This window comes from Dromiciops gliroides, chromosome 2, assembly GCF_019393635.1.
Source record: "Dromiciops gliroides isolate mDroGli1 chromosome 2, mDroGli1.pri, whole genome shotgun sequence".
NCBI classification, from domain to species: domain Eukaryota; kingdom Metazoa; phylum Chordata; class Mammalia; order Microbiotheria; family Microbiotheriidae; genus Dromiciops; species Dromiciops gliroides.
This window is the reverse complement of record NC_057862.1, coordinates 648,966,082-648,989,382: the sequence shown is the minus strand read 5'-3', so window position 1 is coordinate 648,989,382 and position 23,301 is coordinate 648,966,082. Positions and strand designations below refer to the sequence as shown.

The following is a 23,301-nucleotide window of genomic DNA, read 5'->3' as shown; positions in this document are numbered from 1 at the left end:
TGGTGAACCATGTATTTGTAAGAATTCATATGTATTCCAAGAACTAGGGGGTTGGTTAGGGTGGAAAAGAGGTGGGGAAGGGTGGTGGTTAGTGGGAGGAGGAAATACGGGACTGGTAGGAAAATGGGGTGGGAGGGGTGTGTGGTGAGATGGTTTTGTGGCTGGTAAAGGCTGTGAACATAATGGCTGTTTGGAGGGTTTATTAGTCTAAGCCGGGAGCGGCAGAGAGGACGGGGCAAGGGGAACGTGGTGGGGGAATAGGTGAGGGTGGAGGGCAGATTCTGCTCATGGACTCCTATCATTAGCCTTTCTGGGATGTTTCCCATTCTCTCATTGGGCTTCTCTTTGGCATTATAGTTATCCCTTCCACATCTCAGGGGTTAGGGGTGCAGTGAGTGGCCTCCCCATCTTGAAAATCTGTGTAAAGTGTTTTTGGCCTTCCCTTCACACCAAAGAAAGCGTCTGAATGATTTCTTTTTCTTTTATGGGTTGTTTCCAGTACCTTATTGTAAAATTTGGGTTGATATTACACACAATGCTATACATGTATTTTACGCATTTCTGAGTTTCTAGACATTTTCTGTGTTGTCCGCTGGTCGTTGCTCCAAATTCCCATTTAATTTCTTATGTTGACCTATGATTTATGGAAACTCTAACTGTATTTGATTCTCCTTCTCTTTTCTCCCACACCCTGGAGGCTTAGTGAAAGAGGCCTCTCATGCAGGGTGGGGCGGAGAGGGGGGTTCAGTTCGGTTAGTGATAGGGGAAGGGCTAAATCTGCCAATCTCCCAGACTGATCGGGAGTCTCCTGGAATTGCCAACAGATGCCTGGCTCCCAGGATGAATTGCTTTCCCCCCAGGGACTCTAGGAAACATGTGACCAGTATGATTGGGAATAAATCTCTCCTGGGGTTCATCCAGAGCAGGCACTTACAGGAGAATGGCCACTCCCCAAGTGCCACCCAATCCCCCCCACCTTCACCCATTCATTAAATATACGAGAGTGTGGTGGATTTTGGAGCCTGAAGGGTCAGTAAAAAGTCTTGCTTGGACCACAGATTTAAAGTCAGGTGAGACCCCAGCGCCCATGTAGTTCAACCCCCTTATAGATAAGGAAATTGAGGCTCAGAAGCTTACAAGTGATTTGCTCAAGTCAGTCAGCCAGTAAAACATTTACAAAGCACCTACTGTGTGTGAGACACTGTGCAAAGTGCTGGGGATACAAATACGAAAAAGAGACACTTCCTGCCCTCGAAATGCTTAACAGTCTAATGGTGGTGGGGAAGGTGACATACACAAAGGCAGCTGAAAAGGGGTGCTGGATCCCAGAAGCCGTAAGTGGCAGAATGGGTTTTCAAGCTGTGGTCCTGTGACTCCAAATCCAGGGCTGTTTCCACTGTACTACCCTGTCTCCTTTTTTTTTTTTTTTTTGGTGAGGCAATTGGGGTTAAGTGACTTGCCCAGGGTCACACAGCTAGTAAGTATTAAGTGTCTGAGGCCGGATTTGAACTCAGGTTGGTGCTCTATTCACTGCGCCACCTAGCTGCCCCCTGTCTCCTTTTATTCTTTTTTTTTTTTTTTTTTTAAACAGGGCAGTGAGGGTTAAGTGACTTGACCAGGGTCACACAGCTAGTGTCAAGTGTCTGAGGCTGGATTTGAACTCAGGTCCTCCTGAATCCAAGGCCAGTGCTTTATCCACTGCGCCACCTAGCTGCCTCTCCTGTCTCCTTTTAATTAAGTAAGTAGTCCCATTTTATGGATAAGGAAACTGAGGACAGGAAAGCCACAGCGAATGTCTCCAACTCCCAGAGATGTTGAGCAGTTCTAGGATTCAAACCCACATCCCATGATTCTAAAGCCAGTGATCCTGAACTTCTCCATGCCCAGGGGAAGGGGAAGGATGGCTGTTGGTGCTAGGCTTCATTCTGCACGACCAGTCAGGGTCACCTTGGGCAAGTCCCTGCTTAAGTTTCAGGTTCTGTCCAGAAAGGCTGACCTGCTTCTAATGGAGACTCCTCAGCTTACCCCGAGTGTGACAGTCTCTTGGGACTCCTGAGGTCTCTGTCTGGTTTCCTCCTGAGGCTAAGGCTGATCTCAGACATGGGCACCAGAAAAACCCCTTTGGAAAAAAATGAGCCCCCAGGTGGTGATGGAAGCCCTGGGTCCTACCATGACGGAGGCATCGCTAAGGCTTGAAGCCTTGTCTGCTGCTAAATGCAATAAATCCCAGGGGAGAGGCCACCCAGTAAGCCTCCTCGGTCGTTGGGTACCTCGGGGTGAAGGAGTTTGGAAGAGGGAAGGGGCTTTGATGGGGGTGGGGGGAGCAGGGGGCACTCGAAAGGCAAAAAAATGGAGGAGGGAAGGAACGAGGAAGCCAGCAAAGACTGCAGGTTTGCCAGCCGTCACCGCCCTGGCAACATCAGCACCTGAGAGCTCTCGTGGGGGAGTTCCCTCTGCTGTTAGTTCTATTTTGGGAGTCTGGGATATTCAAGGACTGCTCCATGCTGGGAAGGTCCTGAGGAGGCAGGACCTGTCCTGGTGGACCTCAGGCCACAAGTGCTGGGCGGGGCCAGGTGTAGCGCCCGGGGTGGGGGAGGCTAAACTCCAAAGAGTCAACAGAAGGTGGGGAGGGCCCGGCTTTGCTCTCTGGGTTGTGGCCTCTCTGAGGGGGCAGGAGGCATACTCTCCAGGCTGAGAGCAGATGGCCGAGCAGCACACTCAGCCAAGCTGGCCTGGGAGGAGCAGAGCCACAGCCTGGACTGAGGAAAGAGGGGGCTCTGGGGAGAGGCAGCCCTGGATCACACTGAGATGCCCACCTCGCTTGGCTTTGGGGGTGCCTCCCAAACTGAATGCCATGTGAGGGACTGAGGGCGAGGTGCTCATGTTAGTGACTTAATGTGTCACTTCTTCTGTGGGGATTCCTGTTAAAATGATGTCCTGAGGAGAAGGCAGTACTTAACCCAAATGAATGGTGCTCTAATGGTGGAATTTCAGGCACTGTGACAGAGCAGCTCTAGACCGATATTCCTTCTATGTGGAAGATTAGCACTGGCTCAGGGAGACCCAGACTCCCCTTCCCCTCTGCACAGCTGACAGTCATCTCTCTCTAACTTGGCCCTCTGTTCCATCCTCTCCACCCCAAGGGGGAGGAAAGAGTCAAAGAAATTTGGGGGGGGAGGAGAAGAACTGGAATGGAGCCCCCACCCCTGCCTTGCCCTGACCCCACTCCTAACATAGAGGGGACAATGGAAGAATTGGGAAAGTTGGGGCAAGGCATGCCAAGAGCCGCACGGTTAACATTACTGGCAGCTGGGAGGTAGCATTACAAGCACATTTGCTCCCTCCTAACTCATCTCTTTTCCAACAGGTGACAGAGCATCCTTTCCCCATCCCCCCCTTACGTCCCCTATAAAAACATCTTCTTGGGGCCTCAATCTCTTTGACCCCAGGGGAGAAGGCCCAATGAGGCCTGGCCTTAGTCAGGCAGTCCAGAGCCAGCCACCGGGGAGGAGAGTCAGCATCCCTCACCTACACACCAGGCCAGCCCTGTGGGAACCCAAGCCAAGCCAGCACGTTTTTGTTCAGTGCCCAGAGCTGATTTATTTTATCGTGATTTAAGAAGAGAGAGCGCAGCACCATGGGCAGGGACCTGCCTTTGGGCTCAGAAAGGCCTGGTTCAGCTTGTGACATTGGCACATAACAGGTGTGTGACCCTGAGCAAATCATGCAAACTCTCACTGCCCCACGGGACTTTCCAGGCTAGAATGTTCGAGACAAGTTGTTGATCTGTGTCCATGGAAGGGCTCCCATCACCGAGGAAATCAAGGTCTGAAGCAAGAATTTCCTTCCTTCATTCCTTCTCTCCCTCTCTCTCTCCCTCCCTCCCTCCCTTCTTTCCTTCCTTCATTCCTCCCTCCTTCCTCCCCCTCCTCCTTTCTTTGTTTCTTTTTTCCTTCCTTCTCTCCCTCCCCCTCCCTCTCCTCCTTTCTTTCTTTCTTTCTTTCTTTCTTTCTTTCTTTCTTTCTTTCTTTCTTTCTTTCTTTCTTTCTTTCTCTTTCTTTCTTTCTTTCTTTCTTTCTTTCTTTCTTTCTTTCTTTCTTTCTTTCTTTCTTTCTTCTTTCTTTCCTTCTTTCCTTCCTTCCTTCCTTCCTTCCTTCCTTCCTTCCTTCCTTCCTTCCTTCCTTCCTTCCTTCCTTCCTTCCATCCTCCCTCTCTCCCCCCCTCCTTTTCCACATCTTCATATCAACCACACCCCAAGCAGATGAGGGTACAATCCATGTTTGGAACCCTTTGTCTCCAATGAGGAATCCATGTCCGTCCCCTTGGCTACCTTTTCTACTATTTGTCAGAAAGTCCTTTAGGTCTAACTTACACCCCTTGTATTCCCGTTTCTTACTCTTTCCTCCTTTTCTGTTCTAGACAGAGGAGAATTTATACTTTCCTGGCCCCTCACCTCCTGCTTCCCTCAAACTGTGTTGACCCATTAAAAAACAGTGTTCACGGGGCAGCTAGGTGGCTCAGTGGATAAAGCACAGGCCCTGGATTCAGGAGGACCTGAGTTCAAATCCAGCCTCAGAAACTTAACACTTACTAGCTGTGTGACCCTGGGCAAGTCACTTAACCCCAATTGCCTTCCCCCCCAAAAAAACAAAAAAACAAAAAAAACAGTGTTCACCATATGTCGGCCTGACCAGCGCACAGAGGAGAAGTCCCCATACCCCATAGCTCTGGGCCCGGACATTAGACTCTGCGTGGATGTTTGCACAGGGTGGCAGGATACATCTGTGGCCACGTGGCCTGAGCCTTAGACCAGGGCTTCTTGCCTGTTTGTGTCAAGGACCCCTTTGTCAGTGTGGTGAAGCCTGTGCATCCTTCTTGGAATCCTATTTTTAAATGCACAAGATTGCAGAGAAAACCAAAAGCTAGTGAAAGTAAAGATGTCGTTTCTTCCCTTGATCCAAGTTCACACACTGCCTGAAATCTATCCACAGACATGATGGGGACGGGGAGAACCTGGGTTAAAAACCTCTGCCTTAAAAAAACAAAACAAAAAACCAAAAACCAAAAACCAAAAAACCAAAAAACACACATACACACATGTGACCCTGGGCAAGTCACTTAACCCCATTGCCCCGCAAAAAAAACCCTCAAAAACAAAAACCAAAAAAAACCCCTCTGCCTTAGATGGAGCTTGGCCTGGTGGGAATAATAATAATAATAACCACCTTTTCCATAGTATTTTGAAGGTCATAAAGCACTTTCCTTGCAATGGTCCTGTGAAGAAGGTAATGCTAGTCTGTGCCCATTTTCCAGATGAGAAAGCTGAACCTCAGAGACATCAAGTGACCTTGGGAGTCCCAAAGCCAGTAAGTCTCAGAACCTAGATTTAAACCCTTGTGATCTCCCATTTCCAGTATTCTTTCTACCACATCATGCTGCTTCTCCCAAAGAAAGAGCTCTGGGGTGGGAGTCAGGAAAGTTCTAGCCCTGCCTTTAGGTTGATGAAAGATTATGTTCAAGTTGTTGAACCCTTTTGGCCTCAGTCTCTTCATCTGTGAGGTGGGAATGATTCCATATTCACCCTCAGGACATCACAGAGAGGTAAGAATAGAATGAGGTCCCTGAGAAAGGGAGTCTCTATCTCATAGCCACATAGCCATCCTTAAGAGCATCCTGCTATCTTGCAAATGAAAATACTCTTGCTCATGAAGGGGATGGGAAGGGTAACTTCCCCTCCAGGAAAATCATCTCAAATAGCTATCATCTATATAGTGCTTTAAGGTTTGCAAAATGCTTTACAAATATTATCTCATTAAATTCTTAGGACAACCCTGGGAGGGAGGTGCTATTATTGTCCTAATTTTGCACATGAGGAAACTGAGACTCGGAATGGTTAAGTGGCTTTATCAGAATCACACAGTTAGTAAGTATTGCCTAGGCAGGATTTGAACTCAGATCTCCACGACTCCAAATACATTCTATCCATTGAGGTTGCCTCCCCCATTGAACTGTGAGCTCCTCAAGATGAGGTCCTAACTTTTCTGTCTTTCTTTCTATCAACACTGTTTTAGCACACTGCCTGACAAATAGCAGGTGCTTAATACACATTTGTTAGTTTTTTTTTTTTTTAAGGCAATCGGGGTCAAGTGACTTGCCCAGGGTCACACAGCTAGTAAGTATCTGTGGCCGGATTTGAACTCAGGTCCTCCTGACTCCTGGGCTGGTGCTCTATCCCCTGTGCCACCTAGCTGCCCCCTTAATACATTTGTTGACTTGACTCTGATTAAAAGTACATATCCTGAAATTAGGCATAGACCAACATCTGACATCTTATACTAAAATAAGGTCAAAATGGATACACGATTTAGACATAAGAGGTGATACCATAGGTAAATTAGGAGAGAAAGGAATAGTCTACCTATCAGATCTTTGGAAAGGAAAACAGTTTATGACCAAACAAGAGAGAGAGTATATTATAAAATGCAAAATGGATGATTTTGATTATATTAAATTAAAATTTTTTTGTACAAACAGAAGCAATGCATCCAAAATTAGAAGGGAGGCAGAAAGCTGGGAAACAATTTTTGAGGCCAGTACTTCTGATGAAGGCCTCATCTCTAAAATATATAGGGAACTAAATAAAATTTATAAGAATACAAGTCATTCCCCAATTGAGAAATAGTCAAAGGATATGAACAGGCAGTTTTCTGAAGAAGAAACCAAAGTTATCTATTCCCATATGAAAAAATGCTCTAAATCTCTAATGATTAGAGAGATGCAAATTAAAACAACTCTGAGGTACCACCTGACACCTATCAGATTGGCTAAAATGACAAAAAAGGAAAATAATAAATGTTGGAGAAGCTGTGGGAAAATTGGAACACTAATTCATTGTTGGTGGAGCTGTGAACTGATCCAACCATTCTGGAGAGCAATTTGGAATTATGCCCAAAGGGCGATAAAGCTGTGCATACCCTTTGACCCAGCAATACCACTTTTAGGTCTTTTTCCCAAGGAAATCATGGAAAGGGGAAAGGGACCTACATGTACAAAAATATTTATAGCTGCTCTCTACGTGGTAGCAAGGAATTGGAAGTTGAGGGGGTGCCCATCAATTGGGGAATGGCTGGACAAGTTGTGGTATATGAATACAATGGAATACTATTGTGCTGTAAGAAATGATGAGCAGGAAGAGTTCAGAGAAACCTGGAGGGTCTTGCGTGAGCTGATGATGAGTGAGATGAGCAGAACCAGAAGAACATTGTACACAGTATCATCAACATTGAGTGTTGACCTACTGTGATGGACTATATTCTTCTCACCAATACAATGGTACAGAAGAGTTCCAGGGAACTCATGATAGAAGAGGATCTCCAAATCCAAGAAAAAAAAAAAAAGAAAGAATTGTGGAGTATAGATGCTGATTGAACCATATTATTTCTTTTGTTTTGGGTGCTGTTTTTTTTTTTTCTATTTTGAGGTTTTTCATCATTGCTCTGATTTTTTCTCTTATAACAGGACTAATGCAGAAATAGGATTAATGTTATTATGTGTATATATATGTGTATAGATATATCTAGATCTATATGTATATGTATATGTATATAGATATATAGATATAACCTATATCAGATTACCTGCTGTCTAGGGGAGGGGGGAGGGAGGGAGAAAAATCTGAAATTGTAAAGCTTGTATAAACAAAAGTTGAGAACTATCTTTACATGTAACGGAAAAAATAAAATATCTTATATGTAAAAAAAAAAAAGTATGTATCCTGGGGGCAGCTAGGTGGAGCAGGGGATAAAGCACTGGCCCTGGATTCAGGAGGACCTGAGTTCAAATCTGGCCTCAGACACTTGACACTTACTACCTGTGTGACCCTAGGCAAGTCACTTAACCCTCATTGCCCCACAAAAAACAAAAAAAATATGTATCCTACTAACAGTTGGTCCAAGCCACCATCTTTGTTTATAGGTTATAGCCTATATGGAAACCTGACTACCTACAGATAACTAGGCAGGCCTTGTTTGAGGTAAATAACCCTCCATGACTGGTTAGAACCAATGTACTTTGAAAGAGGGCCTAAACCAAAGCAAATTGAGTGTCCTTGCCCTTGGCCTGAGCAGAGTAGATAAGACAATGGATGGTCATCTAGAAGGTATTGGTCGCACCTGGAGCGTCTAAGGACCTGAAATCTCCTCATTGGCTGAGTAGCTCCACTCTCCCTCCCCAGGCCACTCTCTTTGTCTGTGTCTCCTCCTTTGCCCATCATGGTCTGTCCACTTGCCAAACCCGATCTCCTGGCCATTCTCATCCTGTCTGCCTTTCTCCCTTCCATCCCCCTCCCTGGCAGCTGTAGGAGGCTGGGATTCCAGGAAGTCCACTAAGCTGGCAAGGAGCCAGGCTCCTCTCTTCTGTGGAGCCTGGGAATTGCAGAGCCCCTGCCTGTCCAGAGCTTGAGTTCATGAGGTCAGAGGGAAGCCACAGTCCTCTGGCCCCCGGCCTTTGCTCCCAGATCAGAGGCTGCGGTGGGTAGGGAAGGGATGGGCTCATTCTGAAATGCCCAGTTTTTGACAAGCATTTGTTACACTCATTCCTTATCCTCCCACCACCCACTTTCCAAGAAGACGTGGCTAGTCCTAGAAAAAAAAGCCTGGGAATAAGAACTTGAAACTAGGGACAATCAGGCCACATGGTCAAAACACATGCGCGCACACACACACACACACACACACACACACACACACACGCACGCGCGCATATGCAACACAAAAGGCACACACATTCGCAAGCCCGTATAGCTAGCATGCAGACATACAAGAACAAACACATAAGGACACACAGATAACAAGGCACCCCTGCTTTCCCTCCCCACCAAACACCCCCGACCCCTTATTAGAAGGCATCCCAGGGGCAGCTAGGTGGCACAGTGGATAAAGCACCTGCCCTGGATTCAGGAGGACCTGAGTTCAAATCTGACCTTAGACACTTGACACTAGCTGTGTGACCTTGGGCAAGTCACTTAACCCTCATTGCCCCACAAAACCAACGACGACAACAACAATAACAACAGCAACAAAAACAGGTATTCCAAAGCATCCATAGTGTTTCTAGTAGATAGAGTAAAGGATTAGAGATCAGAAGAGGTAAACTGTGGGACCTGTCCGTGTCTTACTTTTCTCAGTTGTAAAATGGGCACGCTACTGCTCAGCCCTGCCTACATCACAGGGTCGTTATTTCAATCATTCAAGAATCTGTGATATTATGAGTGTTGGAGGATCCTTCCTCATACAGCCAGTAACCCTCTATGGGTCTTTGTGGATTTTGAGGAGATGACCTTTGTGAATTTCTGCGGCCAAAAATTCATAATTGAGAAGGAGCATGGTAGAGTAAATGGACGGATGGACTTAGAGTCAGAAAGACCCAGGTGTGAATTCTGCCTCAGATACTTAACTGTGGGAGTCCAGGCAGGCCACCTGCTCTCAGGCTCAGCTTCTTTGAACTCACTGGCCACAAAAATCTCTGATTTAAAAAAAATCACCTTCTGGCCATCCTTGGGCTCACACATAGTCTTTGGAGAACCTCCCAGAGCTTGGGGTCCCAGGCCGTCATAGCCTTCAGGAACACAGGGCTCACCTCCATGCTAGGAAGAGATATAGGAGCGTGTGGAAGTGTTCGTGGAGGACCAGCACCGCTGGTATGAGGGCGGCCGCGTGCTCCTCAGGGCTGCTCAACCACCTTGGGCATTTGTGACCTCACTCCCATTTCCTGATTCCCCCGATTCCCCCAACTCTCCAAGAGGCTGTAGCCTGGACAACGGTCACACCCCAGCAAACCATCTCAGGAGATGGGCTAAACCAGGCTGAGGGGACCAACAGGCCTCAGACCCTTTGGTGAGTTAGGGGGTGTGAACACTTCCCCTGGCAGAATGAGCCGATGAGAAGAGTTTGTTCCAGTGGCTGTGAAGGCAGCTGAGGCAGGCCCTGTGAAGAAGCACTCAGAGCCTGGTCAGACAAGCAAGACGCCAAGATCATCCCCTGCACCCTGAACCACCGATGGGAGTTTTTGTCCTGCCACTGGAAAAGAGAATAAGGCTGATGACTTTGTGCAGCTCTGCCTCACTGAAATCCAATTCATTCACAAGTCAAGACGTCACCCCATGATGTCACCGGTCCTTTCCAAAAACAAAGCACGAACAGCAACAAGAGACAATGGAGAAAGGGTCTGGGGGGAAGAGCTCAGCCGTGTTGGGAGAAATAAGGAACATTATGACGGCGATGGTGCTTTGTACATTGAAAAGCCCGGATAGATGGAAGGGGCTATTCTCGTTATTAGCAAAAGTGTTACCCCAGGAACTCTTGGGAGCCACAGGTGCCTGAGCCCGGCATTCCACCGCCAGTTCATGCTCCTGTCTAGGCAGACACCCAGGACACACATATACAATGGAGAGAGTCAGAGGAATGCCATCTCCCCAGTGGCTTCCTTCTCTGTCCCCATAACCTTCTGTTAAGGGCTAAAATTCTAGCTAGTCTGTCTAAAATATCTAATGAGTGGTCGCCAATAAATTATAAGCTTTAGCAAGAGTTAGACTTTTAAGCATTTATTAAGGAGAATAAGAATTTGGTAAAGAGAGAGAAAAAGGCCTAAATTCCTAGCTATTAAAGGGAGAGCACATTTCTAGCTCCGCTCTCCACCAGAGTCCAAAGGAAAGAGCCCTAGAGTCAGCGCCAGTCTCTTCCTTCCTCCTCCCACTAGTCTGCGTCACTTCCTCCCCACCAAAGAAAAGACTCCTGGTCTTGCCCTCAAAGACCTTCGCTTCATGGGCAGAACTCTTCTACAGTAAGTATCCAGCAGGTGGCGTCATTCCAATCGTTACACTTCAATACCATCCAAGAGGGCCGAGGACACTGAATTTGGTCATTGACGAAGGGTAATAGTTGGCATTTATATAGCACCTTATTGTTTTTTATTTTTGGTGAGGCAATTGGGGTTAAGTGACTTGCTCAGGGTCACACAGCTAGTGAATGTTAGGTGTCTGAGGCTGGATTTGAACTCAGGGCAGGTGCTCTATCCACTGTGCCACCTAGCTGCCCCACCTTATTTTTAAAAAATTTATTTAAAAAATTTTATTTTTTATTATTTTTTATATAGCACTTCAATGTTTGTAAAGTACTTTATTTTTTTATTTTTTGCACAGGGACTTGCCCAAGGTCATACAGCTAGGTAAAGTACTTTAAATATGTTATCTCACTTGATACCCCAAACCACCCTGGGCAGTAGATGCTACTGTTGCTCAGCCATTTCAGTCTTGCCCAACTCTTCCTGACCCCCCCTTTAGGGCTTTCTTGGCAAATATACTGGAGTGGTTTGCCATTTCCTTCTCCAGCTCATTTGACAGATGAGGAAACTGAGGGAACCAGGGTGAAATGACTTGCCCAGGTTCACACAGTTTGTAAAGTTTTCTTGCCTCAAAGTACAACTCTCTCTCTACTTGACCATAGTGCTTCTAAAATATATGTGTAGTTGGCTTTCTGAAGTCTTAGCTTCAGGAGCCAACAATTCCTGTTAGGTCACTCTCTCAGACCAGGGAATAGTGATTTGGGTCTCTAGCATATTCCTCCCACCCTCTGTCTTTCTCCCCTCCCCCCCATCCCAATCCATTTCAATCAGTCAACAAGGGCTACTGGGTTCTGGTCCTGTGCTAAGAACTGGGGACACAAAAGTTAGAAGTCCTCATTCTTGTTTTCATTGAGTTTTCTAATATCATTAGGAAGAAGAGGTTTATAGCTGAAAAGAAACATTATAGACCATTTAATCCAACCTCTCCTTTCAGAAATGAGGAAACCCAACCCAGAGAAGATGACTTGACTAAAGTCATACAACCACTGAGAAGCAGTGGCAGGTTTTGAATCCAGGTCTTCTGACTCTAGGTCCCAGACACATGTGACGTTGCTATGATGCAATCCTTGGCAGCATATGGTTGAGTGAGGAGAACGTGTATAGCAAAGGAAGGAACCAGGGAATCTCTGGACCATTTAGTAGGTGTATGGCCTTAAGAAAGTCTCCTTGCTTCTTTGGGTCTCATTCTCCTCATCTGTGGAATGTACAGGAAGATTTCTTAAGGTTCCCTCCAGCCTTAATAATTTAGGGTTAGAAGTATTGTGTTTCAGGGGCAGCTAGGTGGCGCAGTGGATAGAACACTGGCCCAGGAGTCAGGAGGACCTGAGTTCAAATCCGGCCTCAGACACATAACACTTACTAGCTGTGTGACCCTGGGCAAGTCACTTAACCCCAATTGCCTCACTTAAAAAAAAAATTAAAAAAAAAAAAGAAGTATTGTGTTTCATGGGGAGGCTGGGAGGCCCGTAGGATGTCAGAGGAGGCTGACATCATGGAGGACACAGGCTTTGATCAGGTATGAAGGTGGGGAGGGGGAGAGGAGGGGAGATGCTGTCCTCTTCTTCCTGGGGCTGAAACATTCTGGGTCACCCAATCAACGTTTCAGCAAGGTTCTCCAGTGGAGGGAGGGTCTGTCCCATGCAGGGAGGATTGTGCCCTCCTGACCCCTGCCCGTACATTCTCATGGGTGGGTGGAGTGGCAGGCTGAAAGAATGTCTGGAATGGATTCAGCTGTCAGGTGTAGCCCCATGAGGAAGGGGCCCCAAAGCTGATGAGTTTGGGAGGGGAGCACACTCCTCTTGGCTTCCCAGCTGCCCATTCCTCAGATGGTGGCTAGATCCCAGGGAGGAGGGAGAGATGTTTTCTCTTTCTCTGCCACTAGGCAGCTTCAATCCTGATGGCTCTGCCTCCCCAAAACACCTCAATACCCACCTCCCCACCCACCCCCATTCTGTCTCTCCTTTTTTTTTCTTTTCTTTTTTTTTGGTGAGGCAATTGGGCTTAAGTGACTTGCCCAGGATCACACAGCTAGTGTCTGAATCCAGATTTGAACTCAGGTCCTCCTGAATCCAGGGCCAGTGCTCTATCCACTGCGCCACCTAGCTGCCCCTCCACCCCCATTCTGGACATGGCCTGTTTTCCCTTTGGGACTCTAAAAGGTTGATTTTGTCTCTATTATGGGCCACCCTTCCTTCCTACACAGACTTGGGTTCAAATTCTCCCTCTGACACAACCTGTGTGAACTTGGGTATATCCCATAACTTCTCTGGACCTCTCTTTCCTCATCTGTAAAAGAGGCTCTGAGATTCTTTGTCATTTTGTTTCTGTGATCCCACCATCCACCATCTTCATTTATTCAACAGACACTTATTAAGTGCTTACTGGGTACCTGGCATACAGGTACCGGAGATAGAAAGACACAATATTCTCTGCCTTCAGGGAACTCATATCACATGGGGGACAGGGTGGGGAATGACAATATATGTAGACATCTAAATGAATACAAAATGAAAAAATAATGACTATATATAAAAAATACAAAATACCTACAAGAGTACATAGTTTGGGGATTGGGGGCACCACCCAATTGACGTGCACACCCCATGCATGGTAAGGATGGGGCTCTGGGAGGAGGAAGAAGCCCTTGAGATGAGCTTAGAAAGAAGCCAGGGCAGGGGGCAGCTAGGTGGCGCAGTGGATAAAGCACTGGCCTTGGATTCAGGAGGACCTGAGTTCAAATCCAGCCTCAGACACTTGACACTAGCTGTGTGACCCTGGGCAAGTCACTTAACCCTCAATTGCCCTGCAGAAGAAGAAGAAGAAGAAGAAGAAGAAGAAGAAGAAGAAGAAGAAGAAGAAGAAGAAGAAGAAGAAGAAGAAGAAGAAGGAAGCCAGGGTTTCTAAGGGATGGAGCGCACAAAGGAGTGTATTCCAGGCATTCCTGGACAAAGGTGGAGTGACTGGAGGTGGAATTTTCCCCAATCAGTGGGGATGGCTTTGCACGGAACAAACCATTCTCTATTTTCTGTTCTTTCTTGTGAGGTGAAGTCCCTTGTCCGTGGACACATGGTTGGTAAATCAAAGAACAGGAGCCATGAGACCGTGGGCTGGTCACTGAACATATCTGGGCCTCGGGTTTCCTTATCACAATGAGAAGATTGTACGAGGTGACCTCTGAACGTTATTTCAGCCCGAAATCTATGATCCCAGGGACTGCCTTGGGATATCCCTTGTACTATGGCCTCCGCCAGTAGCTATTTGTTTATCTTCCTAACTAGAATGAAGGCTCCTTGAAGGCAGGCACAGAATGTTGTATTTCTATCGCACTTCCTAGAGCAGCTAGTATAAGGATGCATCATACTACATATATACACACGTACATACACACAATACATACATATGTACACACACACATATATGCTGTTATCACTTCCACATTGCAACTTTCCCCATTGGGGTTTCAGTATATCATGGGTCAGCATAAGAAATTAAATGGGAATTTTGGGAGAGTTTTGCAGAAATCACAGATGAAACAGAAAGAGTTTAGAAATTCAGAAATACATAAAAATATATATTTGTATATTGCATATTGTATGTGTATTGTATATTATGATATAATATCAATCCGAATTTTACAATAAGGTACTTTAAATGACCCATAAAAGAAAGAGAGACAATTCCCACTTCTCTGGCACAAAGGAAGGACCAAAACATTGTGTGTGTGTATTTTCCAGCTGGAGGGGGTGCCATGCTCCTCACCCCTGTAATGGCAAAAGGATAACCATATATGTAAATGATAATGTATGATGTAATCATACATTATAATTAATATAGACAAGTGACTAATTGAATGGATGACAGATGTACTTGATTTGAACCTACCCAACATTGAGGCAGATGGGATGCTGATTATAATCCCTATCAAGGAGGGAGCAAGTGGGACTCAGAGCACTTAGGTAATTTAAGTAAGTGAGTTATTGGTGGAGAGAGGACTAGAACTCAAGTCCTGGGGGGGGGGCTCTTCTGTCTTTCTATGGGCATGGCCCCACATGGGCTGAGGAGGAAAGGTCAGAGGCCACAGGGCAGCTGGCTGTGTTCACAGATGGGAGGGGGTAGGGAGGAGGACAAAGGGCTGAAAACTGAGTGGGGGTGGGGGGGGTGGGGGCGAGGCTCCCCGGGTCATGACACTGGCATCCTTCTGCCTTTTAGGAAGGGAGGCGTTCCTCCTTGTCCCTCTGGAGCTACTTTGAGCTTCAGTAGTTCCTGAGAACCACACTCCCATTGGCTGATGTCCTGAGCCATCAGCTTCTGGGCCTGGGGTTTTTACATGGCTCTGTTCTCCTGTTGTGTTCCTGGGCCTCTTCAATGCTCTTCCTGAGGGAGGGTATGGAAAGATCGCCTGCCTTGTGCCTAGGACCGGGGCAGAGACCACCCCCATGCCCCCTCCCCTTTGCAGCTCTCAGCCAGGGAAGGGGTCAGAAGTCCAAAAGAGGGGAAACACGGAGGAAAGAAGGGAGCAAGATCCCTTACGGGACTCCAGAAACGGTCCCGTGGGGGGATAGAGACAACCCAACCTTTGTCCCACTAGGCAGGGCCTTCTAGCTTAAGGGATGTGTTGATGGGGTAAGGGGCCGGCTGGCTAGGAGCCACACAGCCCTCTGTGATTAGGGCTGTGAGGTTAACCCTGGGAGAGCTGAGCCAGCAGGATGTGGGCAGCCTAGAGGTGGCAGCTCCCTGTGATTCTTCTAGAGGGATGGCAGAAAGGTTGTGGTGGGTGGAGGCTGGAGGTCAGCCAGGCCTGGGTATCCAAAGAAATCCTGCTCTCCTCAAGGCCGCAGAAGGGAGTCACAGTGGCTGTGTGCCCTCCAGAGACCCAGCTGCTAAAGGGACTGGCTGGAGCCTGGGCATCTGGGCCGGAGCCAGGGCATTAAACCCAAGTCTGGGGACAGGAGCTGGTAAGAGACACCAAGGGACTTGCTATCTCCGCCTTGGGCCACCCTGCTTCTCCTTGACTTTCCCACCCCCTTTGTCCCTGACACGCAGCACTAAAGCTCTATTACATGACCACACAGAGAAGAAGTAGCAGAATTTGAACTCAAACCCAGTCTCTTGGCTAATTCCATTCCAGTATAATTGCCCCACCCTGGAGCAGGAGGGTCCAGCAGCTGTAACCTGACACAGACTGACACTGTACCAGGCTATAGAAATCACCAAGACACGGGGGCAGCTAGGTGGCACAGTGGATAAAGCACTGGCCCTGGATTCAGGAGGACCTGAGTTCAAATCCAGCCTCAGACACTTGACACTTACTAGCTGTGTGACCCTGGGCAAGTCACTTAACCCCCATTGCCCCGCAAACTAACTAACTTAATAAATAAATAAAATAGGTCCACGTAACCTTTTACTGTTGCCAAATTTTTCACAACCCCTATATTTAGTTACGTGACCCCATGTGGGGTCACGACCCACAGTTTAAGAAGCTAGGCTGTATAGAGAACCTCAGTGTCCTAGGTAAAATCAGTACCCCTGAAAAGCTGTGGTTCAGAGAGCCCTTCCTAGAGGAGGGAGCAGATGATCCGTTTACACAGCAGGCCACACCTGGGCTTTCATCTCCCAGCTAGGCCAGATGCTTGCTAGGAGCCCGTTCCCAACCTCTCATGATGGGGCCATCGCTCATGGACTAAAAGTAGCCAGCTGAGAACATGCAGAAAGTTAACTGTGGGTGATAGACTCACCCAGGCTGGCTCCAGCCAGGACCCCATGGGCATGAGCCCTAGCCCCAGACTTGGCACTGTGGCCAAGTCTAGGAAAGTGATAAAGGCCGAGCAGCTGGAGCATCCACAGAGACAATGTGTACCATTTGTAACCCAGCCCAGGGAGGCAGCAGAGTGGCAAGGGTGACGGTGGGCAGGCTCTGTGCTTGAGGGGGGGCATTCCAGCAAGGAGGAGATGGGGGCACACTGAGGCCGGCAGCACAGGGACTAGAGAGAGGGGCTGCCAAGGCGCCAAGAGGCCAATCTCCCCGAGCTTCCAGCCTGAACTGGTTCCAGCTGCTGTGGCGCTCTAAGGCAGACACATCGCAAAGAGCCAGCTGTCCTCCTTCACTCCAGGGCCAGCTGCTTTGGGCTGGGTGGGGGCAAGAAAGACATTCTTTCACCATTGTGTGTGTGTGTGTGTGTGCGCGCGCGCGCGCGCGCACGCACATACACATACACACAAAAGATATCAGCACAAGAAATATCAGAGACCTCTTCAGAGGTCCCAGGGCACAGAAAAACAGCAGGACCCATTAATATCTGTGTGGCCTTAGACTTCTCTGGACTCAGGCTATCAATCTGTATAATGGAGATTCAGAACTGGATGGCTCTGAAGGTCATTCCAATTTTGACCCTCTAGGTTCCAACGTCTCTTTCTGCTCTAACATTCTGCTCTCAGGACTAACACTTCAAGTTCTAAGGTCTTTGAAGGTCCAGCTCTCTGGTTCCTAAAGTGCTTTACAGGGAGGGGACACCTATGATATGATAGACATGCTTTCTAGAACTTGAGTTCTAAGAAGACGAGAGACCGTGTAGGGCCCAGTTGAAGGGGGTCATTTAAATGCCACCTGAGGATGTCAGTAACTGGCATCCAGGGTCACTGGGTGTCTGGGAAATAAAGAAAACAAGCACCTCCTGTTTGTTGGGGACTGTACTGTGCTTTACAAATATTATCTCCTTTGACAGGACTAATGTGGAAATATGTAATGTATAACTTGTATCAAATTGCTTGCTGTCCTCAGGAGGAGGGAGGGAAGAGAAGGTGGGAGAAAAATTTGGAACTTAAAAAAATATCTTTACATGTAATTGGGAAAAAATAAAAAAATAAAAAAAATATTATCTAATTTGAGCTTCACAACAAGCCTGGCAGATAAGTGCTAGGTGGTACAGTAGATAGTGTGCCAGTCTGGGAATCAGGAAGACTCATCCTCCTGAGTTCTTTTTTTTTTTTTTTTTAGTGAGGCAATTGGGATTAAGTGACTTGCCCAGGGTCACACAGCTTAGTAAGTGTTAGGTGTCTGAGGCTGGATTTGAACTCAGGTCCTCCTGACTCCAGGGCCGGTGCTCTATCCACTGAGCCACCTAGCTGCCCGTGAGTTCTAATCTAGCCTCAAACTAGCTACTAGCTCTGGGACACTGGGCAAGTCTCTTCATTCTGTTTGTCTCTGTTTCTTCATCTGTCAAATGAGCTGGAGAAGGAAACAGCAAACTACTCCAGTATCTCTGCCCAGAAAACCCCAGATGGGGTCACAAAGAATTGGACATGACTGAACAACAACAAATTATCATCCTAGTTTACAGCTGAGGAAACTGGGGCAGAGCTTAGGCAGTTTGCTTAGAATTACACAGCTAGGATATGCTTGAGGCTGGTCTTCCTAACCCCAGGCCCAGTATTCTATCCATTGCACTACCCTAGCTAGCTACTTCTAGGCAACTTGACTTGACAGTTCCTTTGAAATTCCCAACTATTTGGAGAATTGGGCAAATCTAGGTAAATTAAGTTGGTTAAGGCTGGGTCTTGAACCCTGGGAATATGAGTGTATTTGGGAGGTCCTAGTAAAAGTTCTTAACTTGGGGTCCACTCACTCATAGATTTCAGGGGACAATGAGCTGGGATGGGAAAATTATATCTTTATTTTCAATAACTTTTGCTTTCCTTTGTTATCTTACACATTATATTTTCTGCTTTTAGGAACATGATTCTGAGAAGGGGTCTACAGTCTTCACCAGACCAACAAAGCGGCCCAGGACACATGAAGGTTAGGAACCTCAGCCTAGAACCTCAGCCTAGAGCGTACCTCTTGTAATTTTATAAGATCGAAGATTTAGGGCTTAAAAAGACCTTGGTGATAACATCTTTGTGTAATATGTATATCTCCTGAGAGAGGGAGAAGAGGGAGGGAGGAAGGAGGAAAGGGAGGAAGTGAGAAAGGGAGAGAGAAGAGGGAGGGAGAGAGGGGGAAACAGAGGAAGTAAGAAAGGGAGAGGAAGGTTGAGGGAGAGAGGAAGGAGGAGAGAGTGGGGGGTGCTGAGGGCGAGAGGGAGAAAAGGGAGGGAGGGAAGGAGAGAGAGAGAGAGAGAGAGAGAGAGAGAGAGAGAGAGAGAGAGAGAGAGAGAGAGAGAGAGAGAGAGAGAGAGAGAAGACAGAGGGAGGGAAAGAGAGGAAGGGGGACTGAGGGAGAGGGAGGGACAAAGAGAGCTGGAAGGAGGCCAATTAGTCCAAACCTGTCACTTTACAAATGAAGAAACTGAGGTTCAGGGCGGTAAAATAACTTTTCCAAGAAGACACAGGGATCAGAACTACAATTTCCACCCAGACCCCGACTCTCTTTTCACTATATCTTTCTCAGGGAGTGGGGGGCGAGCGGGTGTCTGTCTCCCCACTTAATGTTAAGTGCTTAAAGCTAGTTCCCTTATTCACACTGCCCAATTTCTTCTACCCCGCCCCCCAAACACAAAGAGGAAGGCGTAGGCATACATTTCAGAACCTCCCCCCACTCCAGGTGGCCTCCTACCCTAGCATGAAGTTGGAAGGAACCCTAGAACCTAGAACAGCAGCCCAAAGAACACTGGATGTTGGAGGCAGGAGAGACCCTCAGATGTAGCACAAGAGACACAGCAGTGCACAGAACGTCGGACCGGACCTCTCCGGAGTCCCCACAAGAGATCAGAGGCCACCCCACGCTGCCCCCATCACCAGTGTCCCAGCTCCTTGTTACTAGCGGCGGTTCCTTCCCCACTTTGGTGGGGGAGTGCCCTCCTCCCCCGCAGGCATCCCGCTAAGTGAGGCTTCCCTCTCTCCCCGCGCCGGGGGCTGTGTCTGAGTCTCCTGAAACAGGAGGAAAAGAGGGGGAGGTACCCCGGGGTGGGGGCCCTGTCCGGCCCCAGGCCCCCGCCCCGGACCCTTTGTACCCTCAACCCTGGCTCATCCCTCCCTTCACCCAATGGCCGGGGGGCAGCTCGGGCAGCCCCGGGAGCTTGGCAAAGTTGCAGCCAGCGAGCATCTCTCACCTGGGCCAGGAGGCAGAGGGAGAAGAGGAGGGCTGCGTCCATCCCACCGGGAGCCCGGAGCAGGCCGAGGGCCAGGAGAGGGGCCGCTGGGTCCGGGAGTGGGAGCTGGCCAGCTCGGGGCCACAGTGCCCGGGGCTCCCTCTGTGCGAGCGAGCGCCTGAGCTGCGAGCTAAAATAAGCCGGTGGCCTGGCTGAGTGACAGCACATGTGCTGTGAGGGCCGGGCCGGGGCGGGCTGGCGCTGGGGCCGGGGGCCCGGGCAGACGGGCGGCTGCGTTACTAACGCGCGGAGGGGGGAGAGTGGGAGCGCAGCTGTCCCCATTACACAGCTCTGGGCCCGGGCTGCCCGAGGTCAGGTGGCACCCCCTTCCCCATGGGGGAGGGGAAGCTTAACCCTTTAGCAGCAGCCTGCTAGGATCCGGGAGGGATCCCCCGAGGGGGCTTGGGGCTTCAGGGGGGGCTGCCTCCTGCCGGTGGGGGAGGGCCACGGAAGGTGGGAGCCCAAGAAGGTTCAGGGAAATATAGGCAGAAGGAAGCAAAGGGAATGGGGAGAGAAAGAAGGGGATTGGGTGGACTGAAGGGGAAGGATGGCAAAATGGTGAGCGTTGGAAGGCAGAGTGGGCTAAGAAGTCCTTCGGCCCCTTGGGAATTACCCCAAAAAGGAGTCTTATCCCAGAAATGCCTGAGTTCAGATGGGTAATGTTTATGGGAACAAAGGGAGGGTACAGGATTTGAGCCCAGGACCAAGACTTGTGGCCCGAGTGGAGGATACTTAGCGAGGACCTGCAAACATTCCTCACTTATCCAGTCACAAACCAGCCTTAGAACCACACACAACCTGAGTTGGAAGTTACCTTACCCAGCTTCTTCCTTTTACAGCTGAGAACTCACAAAACTGTAATGTTGGGAGAGATCACAGAGGTCAGTTAGCCCCACCCAAGCCGTCTCCCATATTCCTGACAAGGGACTTTAGGCTCTACTTGAAGGCTTCTTGTTATGTGGAGCTCACTGTCTCATGAAGCAACCCAATCTATTTCTGAATAGCTCTAATTATTAGGAAGTTTTTTTCAACAACATGCCTCAAATTGCCTCTCTACAACTTCCACCCATTGCTTCCAGTTTGAACAAGTCTAATTACAGAATTGGAGGATACCTCAAAGGTCTTCTCATCCAACCCATCCCTGAACAAGAATCACCTAGGACAGGTGGATATTTCTTTACCTGAAGACCTCGGGTGAGGAGGAATCCATTGTCTTGGAGGCAGCCCATCCATTTTTGCTGTACCTCTCATTGACTGAGGAGGGCTCCCTTTGTCAGAGCCTAACCTAGATTAGATGGGCAGCTAAATCAGGAAGACCTGAGTTCAAATCTGACTTCAGACACTTTGTAGCTGTGTGACCCTGGACAAGTTTCTTTCTTTTCCTTTTTTTTTTTTTTGCAGGGCAATGAGGGTTAAGTGACTTGCCCAGGGTCACACAGCTAGTAAGTGTCAAGTGTCTGAGTCTGGATTTGAACTCAGGTCCTCCTGAATCCAAGGCCGGTGCTTTATCCACTGCACCACCTAGCTGCCCCCATGGCAAGTTTCTTAACTCTATTTGCCTCAGTTTCCTCATCTGTCAAATGAGGAGAAGGAAATAGCAAAGCACTCCAATATCTTTGCCAACCCCCCCCCCACCAAATTGGCTCACCAAGAGTTGCACATGATTGAACAACCTAGGATAGATGGTAGTATCTGTAGTAGGTGCAGTTGAAACTGCTCAATGTTCTCACCCACATAGTTAACAGTATGATGGAAGGTCAGCAGTGAAATATGCTAGGAATGTGCCGTTGGCCCTGGATCGTTGAACATTTGAGTAGAGGCAGAGATGGCATGTTTGTCTGATTTTAGATGACCCAGTGCTGGGAGGGAGAGACAACATTCTGAGTGATGGAGTTAGCATTCGAAAATAACTTAAGAGGCTAGAAGATTGGACTGAACCTCACAAGATGGAATTTAATAGGGATAAATGTAAAGTATCACAAAGGTGCAAAAAATCAACTTCACACGTATGAACTAGGGGAAACCTGATGAAATGGCAGTTTTTCCTGAAAAAGATCCAAATGTTTTATGGATGACAAACTCAATCTGAGTCAACAATGAGAAGTAGTACCCAAGAAACCTGAAGAAATCTTACTCTAAATAAGAAGAGTTGCCTAAAAGGAGAATTCTCCAGAGGTGGGACAGGCTGCTTTGGGAGGTAATGGGTGCCCCACCCCCACTCCAGAGATCTTCACACTGAGCCTAGATAACTACTTCTTGGATATATTATAAAAGGTATTCCTGTTCAAATCTCCAGACTCCATACCTTTGTACTGGCTGTACCCTATCACTGGAATGCTGTACCTTATCTCTGCCTCAGCTTCCCTGGCTTCCTTTAAGTCCCAGATAAAATCTCACCTTCTACATGAAGCCTTTCCCAATCCCTCTTAATTCTAGTATCTTCCCTCATTGATTATCTTCAATTTATCCTATTTGTTTGCATGTTATTTCCCTCTTTAAACAGTAAGCCTATGGAAAGAAAAGACTAGTTTTTGCCCCTTTTTTGTATACCCAAGCACCTAGCAAAGTGCTTGGCATGTAGTAGGTGCATTAAATTGAGCTTAACTAAAGGATAGCTAAGTGGTATGATAGCTAGATAGAGTGCTAGACCTGGAGTCAGGAAGACCTGAGTTTAAATCTAGCCTCAGGACTGTTCATACCCTTTCACCCAGTGGTACCACTTCTGGGTCTGTATCCCAGAGAGACCATGGAAAGGGGAAAAGGACCCATGTGTACAAGAAGATTTGTAGCAGCTCTCTTTGTCTTGGCAAGGAGTTGGAGGTCAAGGGAATGACCATCAGTGGGGGAATGGCTGAACAAGTTGTGGTGTATGAATGTAGTGGAATACTGTTATGCTGTAAGAAACGATGAGCAGGAGGATTTCAGAGAAACCTGGAAGGACTTCCATGAGTTAATGCTGATTGAGAGGAGCAGAACCAGGAGAACATTGTACACTGTAACAGCAATATTGTGTGATGAACAATGGGGATAAACTTGGCCCTTCTCAGCAGTGCAACAATCCAAGACAGTTTCAAGGAAGTCATGATGGAAAATGTTCTTAACATCCAGAAAAAAGAACTGTGAATTATGAATCCAGATCGGACCATATTGTTTCTAATTTTGGACTGTTTTTTCCCTTCTTTTGGGGGGTGGGCATTTCCCTTGTGCTCTGATTCTTCTTTAACAAGATGACTGATGTAGAAATATGTTTCATGTGATTGTACATATACAACCTATATCAGACTGCTTTCTGTCTTGAGGAGGAGGGAGGGAAGGG

At 47.8% G+C, this 23,301-nt stretch overlaps 1 protein-coding gene across 1 annotated transcript in view; it reads right to left on the bottom strand.

The window, feature by feature from the left end:
- Positions 1-20,216, bottom strand: part of CDH15 (cadherin 15) — a 39,566-nt gene extending 19,350 nt beyond the window's left edge. The window contains exon 1 of the mRNA XM_043980182.1: positions 19,947-20,216. Within this exon, the coding sequence (XP_043836117.1) occupies positions 19,947-20,153 (207 nt within the window). The 5' untranslated portion in view covers positions 20,154-20,216. The remainder of the gene's footprint in view (positions 1-19,946) is intronic.
- Between the last annotated feature and the right edge of the window lie 3,085 nt (positions 20,217-23,301).